Below are 12,318 nucleotides of genomic sequence, written 5' to 3'. Positions count from 1 at the left end.
CGACTTTCTCTCTGGCCCTGCAGCTCCCCCCCAGCACCGGGACATTTCAAGAAGCTCAGAGCCGTTTGAATGAAGCCGCTGCTGGGCTGAATCAGGCAGCCACAGAGCTAGTGCAGGCCTCTCGGGGAAGCCCTCAGGACCTGGCTCGAGCCTCAGGCCGATTTGGACAGGACTTCAACACCTTCCTGGAAGCTGGCGTGGAGATGGCAGGACAGGCTCCGGTATAAAGAGGCACAGGGTCTGGTTCAGGAGTCAAAGAGCAGGCACCTATGTGACCATAGAGTCCTGACCTGCTCCTGCCCCCTCCCCTCCCCAATCTGTAGTAGCACTTAAGTGTCTGAGACAGAAGATCCTTTTAGAGACAGATAAGAAAGGACTGGACAATGTGTTGACCTTCTCACCTTCAACAGAGCCAGGAGGACCGAGCCCAGGTCGTGTCCAACTTGAAGGGCATCTCTATGTCTTCAAGCAAACTTCTTCTGGCTGCCAAGGCCCTGTCCACAGACCCTGCGGCCCCCAATCTCAAGAGTCAGCTGGCTGCAGCTGCCCGGTATGTAGGAGCTGGGAAGCCCAGCCCTAGAATGTTGAACAGACCGGGGAGGGGACATTTCATGAGAAGCCCCCACCTTAGGAGTGGTACAGACAAAAGAGAAATTGCTATAGAGACTTCCCATGTGTCTAGGAGCCAGGAATGCTGACCTGTGCACTCACTCACTTAACTTTCTGTTCCCCCCAGGGCAGTGACGGACAGTATCAATCAGCTCATCACCATGTGCACCCAGCAGGCACCGGGCCAGAAAGAGTGCGACAATGCCCTGCGGGAATTGGAGGTGGACACTCAACAGGCCAAATGGGGTTGAGGTTGAGGAAGGGGGTCTGGGTTTGGGGGTGAGGGGGTGTCTTGGATCTCACTTCCCCCTCCCCTACACAGACGGTCCGGGAGCTCCTGGAGAACCCAGTGCAGCCCGTCAATGACATGTCCTACTTTGGCTGCCTGGACAGTGTCATGGAGAACTCAAAGGTGCGTGGAGCCAGAAACCCAGAGGGCAGAGGGCAGGAAGGTGGAACTAAGCAGGGGCTGCCCTGCCCCTCTGAGGACAGCAGCTGACTCTCCTGATCCCCTGTTTCTCAGGTACTAGGTGAGGCCATGACTGGCATCTCCCAAAATGCCAAGAACGGAAACTTGCCGGAGTTTGGGGAGGCCATTGCCACCGCCTCCAAGGCCCTTTGTGGCTTCACCGAGGCAGCCGCACAGGTTATTCTCCCGAGATGGATCCTGGAGTGCCCCTGCTTTCCCTGCCTGCTCCTCGTGGCCTGACACACACGTAGATAAATCAGGAAATTGTGTTTGCAAAGCCAACTCTGGAAACGGGTTCTTTCCCCTCCTGCAGTGGAGACATTTGTCAGCAGTCATAGAACACCAACAATTTCGGTCACTGTCACCCCCAAACTCTGGTGCTTTGGGTTATAATTATGCTATCCAGCCATTGGGCCTTTTCCAGTCCTGGCTTTCTTGGTATATACAAATTAGCATATGAAAATCATTTCACATAATTATTACTTTATTAAGATAGTACCAGTGACTAAATTTTCTTGAATCACCACTTAACTTTGCCTTTTTCTACATTATGAAGACAACCTATTAGCTCAGAGAGTATTTTGCTTCTTTTTTAAAGGTTGGCACCTGAGCTAACATCTGTTGCTAATCTTCTTTTTTTTCTTCTTCTCCCCAAATCCCCCCAGTATATAGCTGTATATTTTAGTTGTGGGTCCTTCTGGTTGTGGCATGTGGGATGCCGCCTTAGCATGGCCTGATGAGCGGTACTAGGTTGGCGCCCAGGATCTGAACCAGCAAAATCCTGGGCCACCCAAGTGGAGTGCACCAACTTAACCACTCGGCCACGGGGCCGGCCCCGAGTATTTTGCTTTAGTATCTGAATCCTTAAAAAAAAACGGGCTTGAGAATTCATCATCTCACACTGCTTCCCTGAAAGCCCACCTTCGGCTCCCGCAGCTTCTCCAGCTCCCTCTGCCCGGGTCTGTTGGTGGCCCGCTCTGTATGGCTTGACTTACTTCTAGAAAGGCATAAAGAAGAGAAAGCAAAGCTACCATGTGTTGATTGAATACCAATCAAACTTTATGATGGTCTTCTAATCATAAAAAAATTTTTTGGCAACCATTATACCCATCCTTTCCCTCTTTCGAAATCTCTGAAGCTTGGAGGTGTTATAAATGTTAATTAGCCCAACAACCTCCACAGTTTTAGAAGTATGTCATTAACAGAGGATTTACATGGGTGTGTGTCTTTCAAACTTTTTTTATACTACTACTTACAGTAAGCAATACTTTTCACCTTAAAAAATGTTTGAAGACATTTAACAAAACAGGAGAGGCTTTTTCTTTTACACAGTGTGGCTGTAGTTGTTAATATATCTCCACTCACATAGAACCCTGGCCGCTAACCTTCCTCCTACTCCCTTTGTCCCCACTATCACTGTTCGATTCCCACCTGAGGAATATTCCGTATTCCTCATCCCCCCTCTTCTCTCTCCCCAGGCTGCATATCTGGTGGGCGTCTCTGACCCCAACAGCCAAGCTGGACAGCAAGGGCTGGTGGAGCCCACACAGTTTGCCCGTGCGAACCAGGCAATTCAGATGGCCTGTCAAAGTTTGGGGGAGCCTGGCTGCACCCAGGCCCAGGTAACTCAAGGGCACAGGTACCATGAGCAAGTCTAGGAAAGGATGCCAAGCCAGGATGGAACTGCCTCATGGGGAGAGAGGGAGATGCAGGATGTGTGGGGAAGGGGAGGGCGGAGACTCATCTCTGACCTCCATACCGAGCTTCTCTTTGGGTAATTGCCTTTTCCTGCCATGCTTATCATCATCTGTCAGTTACTGGTGAGTTTACAACTTCCTATAGATGACTGAGCTTACGCTTCCACTAACCCTGTTAGGATTTCTCCATTAGTGTGTCTGGCTTTCATCTCCCTGTCCTCACGCTCTGTTCATCTTTGGGTATCTCTCTCCCAGATCTTGACTTTCCAGCTGACTCTGTCTTTCCTAATTAGACTTCCAAAGGTATTGCTCTCCATCCTCTGACCTAGAGGGGCTCCTCCCTGGTGTGTGCACTTCCCTCCTGCCCTCATCGTGGCTCTTCCACGTCTGTCTCCTCAGGTGCTCTCTGCAGCCACCATCGTGGCCAAACATACCTCCGCGCTGTGTAACAGCTGCCGCCTGGCGTCCGCTCGTACTGCCAATCCTACCGCCAAGCGCCAGTTTGTACAATCCGCCAAGGAGGTGGCCAACAGCACAGCCAATCTTGTCAAGACCATCAAGGTTCCCAGAGTCTGAATTTCCAGCATCTCTCTGGCCTGTCCAGTCTTCCCTCCCCTGACCCCCCTGTCATTCCCTGAGGCCTTCTACCAGATCCCTGCTGCCTGAGCCCAAGCCCTTTCCCATCCACACTGGTCATCACCAGCCTCTCCCCATACCATTAGGCCTAGGAGGGAGACCTGGGCTTCACCTCCTCTGCCTACAGTCTATCCTAAGGGCCTCTCTCACTCCCACCTCAGGCACTAGATGGGGCCTTCACGGAGGAGAACCGTGCCCAGTGCCGAGCAGCAACGGCCCCACTGCTGGAGGCTGTGGACAATCTGAGTGCCTTCGCATCCAACCCCGAGTTCTCCAGCATTCCTGCCCAGATCAGCCCTGAGGTGAGGCAGCATAAAGGGAGAACTGATGGGCCGGCTGCCACCTCATCTTCTCGGGAGTCGAGGTTCACCTCCCTGCCTCCCCTCTCCCCAGGGTCGGGCTGCCATGGAACCCATTGTGATCTCTGCCAAGACAATGTTGGAGAGTGCTGGGGGGCTAATCCAGACAGCCCGTGCCCTGGCGGTCAATCCCCGGGACCCCCCGCGCTGGTCAGTGCTGGCTGGCCACTCCCGTACTGTCTCAGACTCCATCAAGAAGCTGATTACAAGCATGAGGTATTGAGGGGGTAGAGAACTGGCATGACTGGGGGGCATACATCGTGGCAGAATGGAGGGGTGAGCACTTAGGTGCAATTAATGGGATAGTGTTGGGAGACGCCTGTTGTCCAAGATTTGGGGGATATGGGGAAAGAAGCTAGCCTTGTTTTAGGGGATGTTCTTGATGTTGAAGCCTGTGATGTGTCTGCAGAGACAAGGCTCCAGGGCAGCTGGAGTGCGAGACAGCCATTGCAGCTCTGAACAGCTGTCTGCGGGACCTAGACCAGGCTTCCCTTGCTGCGGTCAGCCAGCAGCTTGCTCCCCGTGAGGGTATCTCTCAAGAGGTAAGGGGGAAGGGGGTTAGATGAAAGGTAAGGTTCTGTCTGGGAAGAGATGGCAGATGAGGAAGATGAGGGATCCAGGAGTGGGCTCCAAAGAGACATCAAGGGGATGGAACATGCCAAGGGGGCTTAGTTAGTTGGGTATGGAAGAAAGAGTGGGGTCCTACACATCGAGAGGGTCCTATTCCAGGTCACAATCAGGACTGACCTCTGCTTCCTCCCCAGGCCTTGCACACTCAGATGCTCACTGCAGTGCAGGAGATCTCCCATCTTATTGAGCCACTGGCCAGTGCTGCCCAGGCTGAAGCCTCCCAGCTGGGACACAAGGTACCTGGGGAGACAAGTAGGAAGTCCTGGGGGGTAGAATGAATGAGGGTACCTGGCCCAGCTGACCCCCATCCCTTGCCTCAGGTGTCCCAGATGGCCCAGTACTTTGAGCCACTCACCCTGGCTGCAGTGGGTGCTGCCTCCAAGACCCTGAGCCACCCGCAGCAGATGGCACTCCTGGACCAGACAAAAACCTTGGCAGAGTCTGCCCTGCAGTTGCTGTACACAGCCAAGGAGGCTGGCGGTAACCCCAAGGTACTGAGTGCCGGGAGGGAGGGGCTGCTACTAGTACCTGGTGGGAGAAGCAGGAACAGCAGGGCCCCTCCACTCACTCTCTCTGCCCCACAGCAAGCAGCTCACACCCAGGAAGCCCTGGAGGAGGCTGTGCAGATGATGACAGAGGCCGTAGAGGACCTGACGACAACCCTCAACGAGGCAGCCAGTGCTGCTGGGGTTGTTGGCGGCATGGTGGACTCCATCACTCAGGCCATCAACCAGGTTAGAGTTTTGGGGTGCCTGTGGACAAAGGCTACCCCAGGCTAGGGTCCCTGAGCACAGTGGCAGAGCCCCTGATGATCTTTCCCCTTTCCCCATCCTTCCCCTCAGCTAGATGAAGGACCAATGGGTGAACCAGAAAGTTCCTTTGTTGATTACCAGACAACTATGGTGCGGACAGCCAAGGCCATTGCTGTCACTGTTCAGGAGATGGTGAGTTCGGGAGAGTCTAAGAGGACTGACCTTGGGGAGGTGATTTCAGTCATAACTTCACTTCCATTATCACCAGGTAACCAAATCAAACACCAGCCCTGAGGAACTGGGCCCTCTCGCTAACCAGCTGACCAGTGACTACGGCCGTCTGGCCTCACAGGCCAAGCCTGCAGCTGTGGCTGCTGAAAATGAAGAGGTAAACATGGAGGCAGCTCTGACCTTTCCCCTGCCCCTCAGAGAGAGTTCCAGTGGCATGCCCCTTGTCCCCATGATGTCAGCCTCTGAGGCTGTCCCACCCTCACTCCCTCTAGTCTTTCATAGAAAGGGAAACACATCCTCAGGGCTCTGTGTAGGGACGGGATCAAAGCCTTCAGTCACAGGGATAAAGGAGACAGCCCAGGATCTAGAGATTTCCCGCCTGCTGCTGTGGCCTCTGCCAGCCTTCCTCTGGGCCTCTGGCTGCTTCTCTGCCATGCCGCAAGTCTATCTTCCCTTCTTAGTTCTTCTTTCTTGCAAATCCGTGAAGCTCTTCCTTCCCTAAGCTCCTGGCTTTCCAAGAAAGCAAGTAATTGGATCTTAGCATGACAAACCTAATCCCCAACTCCAAACCCCTCCACAACCCTTAGGCCAAATGGTAATCCGTGGCCCTCTGACTCAAATACCCCAGCATAAAGTGCTTCTCCCCTCCTCCCCACTATGCTTAACACAGTCCTCACCAGCTGGTGCGCACATGCTGTTACTCTCCATGTTAGGTGACCTCCTGCCTCCAGACTAGGAAACAGGAGGAGTCTACATGCTGGGCACTTCTTCTCACAGCCCCTTTAGTCTGAGATGTGTGTTTCTTTAGGTCCTTAGTGACTCCTCCACGCACAATGGAGGTACCCTGAGTGCCTCTTGTAAAATCCGTCTCCCTATTCCGTCTGCTCACAGATCGGTGCCCACATCAAGCACCGGGTACAGGAGCTGGGGCACGGCTGTGCTGCCCTGGTTACTAAGGCGGGTGCCCTGCAGTGCAGCCCCAGTGACACCTACACCAAGAAGGAGCTCATAGAGTGTGCCCGGAGAGTCTCCGAAAAGGTGACTGTGCTTGTCCGTATGGATGGGGGACTAGCTCCCCACCCTGCCGTCTTTCCCATCCTCCTGCACCCTTCCCAGCCCTCTCCTCTGTCCTTTGTCCCAGCCACCAGTGACCTTTCCCTTTCACATGGCACCTGCCACAGTCACCATGTGACTCTCCTCCCCCCAGGTCTCCCACGTGTTGGCTGCGCTGCAAGCTGGGAATCGTGGCACCCAGGCCTGCATCACGGCAGCCAGTGCTGTGTCCGGCATCATTGCCGACCTTGACACCACCATCATGTTTGCCACTGCCGGCACACTCAATCGCGAGGGTGCTGAAACTTTTGCTGACCACCGGTGAGGAGGGAACTGGGCCTCAGGGAGGCAGGGTGGGTGTGGGACCAGAAGAGGCTGGAAGGGCTGAGGGAGGCCCGAGAATAGCTGACCGGACTGGGGCCTCCCTCAGGGAGGGCATTCTGAAGACTGCAAAGGTTCTGGTGGAGGACACCAAGGTCCTGGTGCAGAATGCAGCTGGGAGCCAGGAGAAGTTGGCACAGGCTGCCCAGTCCTCCGTGGCCACCATCACCCGCCTTGCTGATGTGGTCAAGCTGGGTGCAGCCAGCCTGGGAGCCGAGGACCCTGAGACGCAGGTATCTACCTAACACCTCTAATTCTGGCCGGAACCACTTCCTAGTCCCCTTTTCCCTCCCACAGACCAGAGTCTCTGCTCTCCTATACAGGTGGTGCTGATCAATGCAGTGAAAGATGTGGCCAAGGCCCTGGGAGACCTCATCAGTGCAACAAAGGCTGCAGCTGGCAAAGCTGGAGATGACCCTGCTGTGTGGCAGCTTAAGAACTCTGCCAAGGTTGGAGGGAATGAGAGCAACATCAGGAGAGAGAGTGGATCAATGTGCTTCCACCTCTTCCTTAAAATGATCTTCTCCCCTACTCTGACCCTCCTAGGTGATGGTGACCAATGTGACATCATTGCTCAAGACTGTGAAAGCTGTGGAAGATGAGGCCACCAAAGGCACACGGGCCCTGGAGGCAACAACAGAACACATACGTCAGGAACTGGCGGTAAGCACAAGTCTAGGGCACGGGACTTGAGTCAGAGAGAGCCTTCGTGATTGATCGTGAACCTGTGCCACACACATTCCTCTCACTCACTGCCACACTTCTTAAGTGAGCCACTCTGGTGTCTTGCCCCTCCTCACCTCTTCACTCTGTAGCACTTGCCAACCACCTTCTTTCATCCTCCCACTTTCTCCAGTCACCAGTGGCCTCTAAGTTGCCACATTCAGTGGCCTCTCCTTGGCCTTCATCCTCTTCAAACATTTCCAAAGCATTTGAGTCTGTTAACACGCCTCCCTTTGAAACTCTTTCTTCCTCTGGCCTTCTTGACACTGGCTTTTCTCTCACCTCTCTAGCATCTCTTTGTAGTCATCTTTGAATCACCTTCACCCTAGTAAACAGAGGGGCCTTCCCACAATTGTATAAACCGCCTGCTTTCTCTGTCCTCTTCTTTGGCAAGTTTAACTGCATTCGTTATCGTTCTCTAACAAGTTGACTGCCAATTCTGAGTTTAGTTATTTTCAACTGCCTGGTTGACATCACCACCCAGATGCCGTGCCTCCCAGCCAGCCCTTCTTCCTGACGTACTACTTCCTATTACTGGTGGTAACAACCTCCCAGTCATGAAGAGTCCTCCATGGTCATCACTGACTTCACTGTCTTTCTAACTCACCATATCCAGGCCATTGCCAAGTCCTTCCAACTACCCTACTCCATTCTCTTTCCTTTCATCCCCCATCCCTGGGCCCACTGTCAGCACTCACTCTCCCTCACTTTGACTGCTGTACCAGTTTTCTACCTGGCCTCCCTGCCTCCAGTCTCTGTCACTCTCATCTCTCCTACTCATCTTTCTGATTTCTTCCCCTTTTTTAACTTTATTTTTTTAATTAATTTATTTTTTTTGAGGAAGATTAGCCCTGAGCTAACATCTGCCAATCCTTCTCTTTTTGCTGAGGAAGACTGGCCCTGAACTAACATCCATGCCCATCTTCCTCTACTTTATATGTGGGACGTCTACCACAGCATGGCTTGCCAAGCGGTGCCATGTCCACACCCGGGATCCAAACTGGTGAACCTTAGGCCGCCAAAGCAGAACGTGCACACTTAACCGCTGCACCACTGGGCCGGGCCCTCTGATTTCTGAATTCATCTTTCTGATGTTCTGTTTTCACCTCTACTTGGAGATGTCCAAATTGTAACTCTTAACTTTCTGCCTCCCAAACCTGATCATTCCGTCGTCTTTCCCATTTCAGTAAATAGCACCTTTTAGTAAATTCCTAAAGCTAGAAACCCAGCTTTGACATCTTTCTCTCATTCCCACATCTAAGCCCAGCATCAAGTCTTGTTGGTGCTCCCTCCAAATGACCTCATTTTCTCTTCCCCGTCTCTATCACCAGGACCTTGTCCAAACCACCCTCAGCCCTTACCTGTAGTCATGTGATGGCCTCCATCTGACCTCCCAGCCTCCGCACTCACCTCCAGTCTATTCTCTCTGCACAGCAACCAGAAGGATCTTTAAAACATCAATCAGATGATGTCACATCACTGCTTAAGACCCTTTAGTGACTACTCTGGCATGATCTAACCTCACCCATCGCCTTCTGGGCCCCATAGCCCCTGCTGACCTCATCTTCCCCTGCTGTTCTCCTTTTCTGTGCCCCGTCCCACTGCACTGTCAGTTCTTGCCCACTGCAGGCCTTGCACTTACTTCTCTCCAGCTGTTTGAACATCTGGCTGCTTCTAATCCTTCAGGCTTCAGCTTAAATGTGTCCTCCTCAGAGTGGCCTTCCCTGTCCTATCTGAAAAAGGACCTCGTTTTTATTTCTCATCACAGCACCCTCTTTATTTCCTTCACAGTCCGGATCATAGTCTTTAGTTTTTCTGTTGGTTTACCTATTCATGATCTGTATCCAAAACTAGAACGTAGGGTCCAGAGAACAAGGACCTTGTCTACCTTCTTCCCCACTGCACCCTTAGCGCCTCGCACAGGATCTACCACACCAGCTGATCTTTAATAATTTGTTGGATGAACACATACATCAAATATTTTTATGACTTTTACATATGTAAAATTCTAAGTTCCTTGGTCTGATACTCAAACCCCCAACAACCTTTTTCCACCATCCCTGTATTCTAGAACATTCCTGATACTCTCCCACTTGACATCTGATTATTCATGCCCAATCTTTAATTTTAAACAAATAAATTCTCCTCAATGACTTCAGTCAGAAATGATGACCAGCTGCCCTCTGTTCTATTAGCTGTGAATGTGTGAATTTTTCCAAGGACCCGACTTACAGTAAGTACTCAGGGAATGCTTGTTGAATGAACACATGGATGAATGAACCAAATTACACGAGTGTTACGTTGTCTTACAGTCTCATTCACTGTAAAATTTTTCTTCTTATTCTGCCCCAACAGGTCTTCTGTTCCCCAGAGCCACCTGCCAAGACCTCCACCCCAGAAGATTTCATCCGAATGACCAAGGGTATCACCATGGCAACAGCCAAGGCTGTTGCCGCGGGCAACTCTTGTCGCCAGGAGGATGTCATTGCCACAGCCAATCTGAGCCGCCGTGCTATCGCAGATATGCTTCGGGCTTGCAAGGTAGAAATTGTGAGAGTGAGGCAGCAGTCTGAGGCAGTGAGGCAAAGAACATGGTGGGAGAGAACCTGCAGGGGCTCGAGGGGCCTGGCGCTCTGTGGGATCCTACAGCTAAGATACTACTCTATGGTGTAGGAAGCAGCTTACCACCCAGAAGTAGCCCCAGATGTGCGGCTTCGAGCCCTGCACTATGGTCGTGAATGTGCCAACGGCTACCTGGAACTGCTGGACCATGTGCTACTGGTGAGGCGGGAGTTGTCTGCCCCTCGCACTAGCCTCCCTGAGTACACCCTCCTATTCCCACAAGCCTCGAACCCAGCTCTCCAATTTTGTGTTCAAATCTCCTCCGCACCCCACCATCTATCCCCCAAATCTGTTCTTGTTTCCAAGCCTCCCTTCCACTGGGGCCCCACCATTCTTATATCCTTGGTTCTCCCACTCACCTCTTCCTCTTTTTCTTATCTCCTCTCTTCCCACTTGATCTCTCCTTCTCTACCTTCGTCATCTCTTCTTTCTTCTCATGTCATCATTCTCCTTGCTCCTTGTCAGCCGGTGAGTGACGTACAGCCCCACTGTCTTCACCACGCGTGCCTCTGATGCCCAAGTGCACCTGCTTGGGCAGTGTGCTGTTGGAGGGCTGTGGTGTGGCGTGCTCTAGGGATGGGTCGGGGGCCCTGGTCTGCCCTGTTTCAAAGGTCAAGGTAGAGGCTAAGATCTGATGCTCTCTGCTTCCGCCCACCTTCTCCCCAGACCCTGCAGAAGCCAAGCCCAGAACTGAAGCAGCAGTTGACGGGACACTCAAAGCGCGTGGCTGGTTCAGTCACTGAGCTCATCCAGGCTGCTGAGGCCATGAAGGGTGAGGGGCGATGAGGGGCAGGGAGGGAAGGGAAACTCCTGTTACAGTGAGATCTTCTCAACTTCCCGGTTGTCTGCTCTGAGCTAGCCCCCGCCCATAGTCCCCACAGGTGCTGGGGCCTGCTGATACTAACCATGCCACCCAGGGCTCCTGACCTCCCAGCTCCAACTTAGTCCCTTCCTTACCCACTCTGTCCCACCAGGAACAGAATGGGTGGACCCAGAGGACCCCACAGTCATTGCTGAGAATGAGCTCCTGGGAGCTGCGGCCGCTATTGAGGCTGCAGCCAAAAAGCTGGAGCAGCTGAAGCCCCGGGCCAAACCCAAGGTCAGTCCTGCTCCCTCCTTCTCCCAACCCTTGTAGTGGCCGAATATCCCCACTTTCAGCCCCCTCTTAGTTTGCATCTCTCTCTGCAACCTTTGTCTCTCCACTGCAGGAGGCGGATGAGTCCTTGAACTTTGAGGAGCAGATACTGGAAGCTGCCAAGTCCATAGCAGCAGCCACCAGTGCCCTGGTAAAGGCTGCATCAGCTGCCCAGAGGGAGCTGGTGGCCCAAGGGAAGGTAAGCACTTGGGTACCCAGAAGAATGGGGCAGCAGCAGCTTTACCATCCACACCCGCATCGCAGCCGGGGGCTTTTCCCTACCTACTAGAGCACGGGTCTGAGTGGCCTCTCCTTCTTCCTCCGCAGGTGGGCGCCATTCCAGCCAATGCACTGGATGATGGGCAGTGGTCCCAGGGCCTCATTTCTGCTGTGAGTGTACAACACCCACTAGGTCCCTCTGAGCTTGAGAGACTTGAGAGGGCTGGAGAGGGGATGAACCCGGGCCAGAGACATATTTTAATCTAATCTCCCCAATTTAGGCCCGGATGGTGGCTGCAGCCACCAACAACCTATGTGAGGCAGCCAATGCAGCTGTACAAGGCCATGCCAGCCAAGAGAAGCTCATCTCATCAGCCAAACAGGTAGCTGCCTCCACAGCCCAGCTCCTTGTGGCCTGCAAGGTCAAGGCTGACCAGGACTCTGAGGCAATGAAACGGCTTCAGGTGAGGAACCCTGACCCATCCCCTTGTACCTTGGGCTGTGCTGCTTTAAACTGTCACCCCCAAGGCTTGCTTTCTGTGAGGTGGTTGAGGGACTCCCTCGGCTGCACGCTCAGCCTCCTGCTGCCTTCTCTCTGCCCAGGCTGCTGGCAATGCAGTGAAGCGAGCCTCAGACAACCTGGTGAAGGCGGCACAGAAGGCTGCAGCCTTTGAAGACCAAGAGAACGAGACAGTGGTGGTGAAGGAGAAGATGGTCGGGGGCATTGCCCAGGTGAGTTTTGCACCAGACACTCCAAGGGACACTGTCAGCAGGGCAGTCACGTTGCCTGTGCTGGTCCCAA

At 53.2% G+C, this 12,318-nt stretch overlaps 1 protein-coding gene across 3 annotated transcripts in view; it reads left to right on the top strand.

The window, feature by feature from the left end:
- Positions 1 to 12,318, top strand: part of TLN1 (talin 1) — a 32,092-nt gene that overhangs the window by 19,141 nt on the left and 633 nt on the right. For all 3 annotated transcript variants that reach the window (XM_008534340.2, XM_008534338.2, XM_070595686.1), the window contains 28 exons: positions 24 to 221; positions 411 to 550; positions 737 to 830; positions 932 to 1,021; positions 1,133 to 1,255; positions 2,557 to 2,700; positions 3,175 to 3,336; positions 3,573 to 3,713; positions 3,805 to 3,986; positions 4,180 to 4,312; positions 4,535 to 4,636; positions 4,721 to 4,891; positions 4,985 to 5,134; positions 5,243 to 5,344; positions 5,421 to 5,540; positions 6,275 to 6,421; positions 6,591 to 6,757; positions 6,867 to 7,050; positions 7,141 to 7,266; positions 7,364 to 7,480; positions 9,896 to 10,081; positions 10,214 to 10,321; positions 10,829 to 10,934; positions 11,137 to 11,261; positions 11,371 to 11,496; positions 11,625 to 11,687; positions 11,798 to 11,980; positions 12,120 to 12,248. In XM_008534340.2, the coding sequence (XP_008532562.1) occupies positions 24 to 221; positions 411 to 550; positions 737 to 830; positions 932 to 1,021; positions 1,133 to 1,255; positions 2,557 to 2,700; positions 3,175 to 3,336; positions 3,573 to 3,713; positions 3,805 to 3,986; positions 4,180 to 4,312; positions 4,535 to 4,636; positions 4,721 to 4,891; positions 4,985 to 5,134; positions 5,243 to 5,344; positions 5,421 to 5,540; positions 6,275 to 6,421; positions 6,591 to 6,757; positions 6,867 to 7,050; positions 7,141 to 7,266; positions 7,364 to 7,480; positions 9,896 to 10,081; positions 10,214 to 10,321; positions 10,829 to 10,934; positions 11,137 to 11,261; positions 11,371 to 11,496; positions 11,625 to 11,687; positions 11,798 to 11,980; positions 12,120 to 12,248 (3,819 nt within the window). The remainder of the gene's footprint in view (positions 1 to 23; positions 222 to 410; positions 551 to 736; positions 831 to 931; positions 1,022 to 1,132; positions 1,256 to 2,556; positions 2,701 to 3,174; positions 3,337 to 3,572; positions 3,714 to 3,804; positions 3,987 to 4,179; positions 4,313 to 4,534; positions 4,637 to 4,720; positions 4,892 to 4,984; positions 5,135 to 5,242; positions 5,345 to 5,420; positions 5,541 to 6,274; positions 6,422 to 6,590; positions 6,758 to 6,866; positions 7,051 to 7,140; positions 7,267 to 7,363; positions 7,481 to 9,895; positions 10,082 to 10,213; positions 10,322 to 10,828; positions 10,935 to 11,136; positions 11,262 to 11,370; positions 11,497 to 11,624; positions 11,688 to 11,797; positions 11,981 to 12,119; positions 12,249 to 12,318) is intronic.

The sequence above is a fragment of the Equus przewalskii genome, chromosome 26, assembly GCF_037783145.1.
Source record: "Equus przewalskii isolate Varuska chromosome 26, EquPr2, whole genome shotgun sequence".
NCBI classification, from domain to species: domain Eukaryota; kingdom Metazoa; phylum Chordata; class Mammalia; order Perissodactyla; family Equidae; genus Equus; species Equus przewalskii.
Note: the sequence above shows the minus strand (reverse complement) of the source record. Positions and strands in the feature narration are given on the sequence as shown.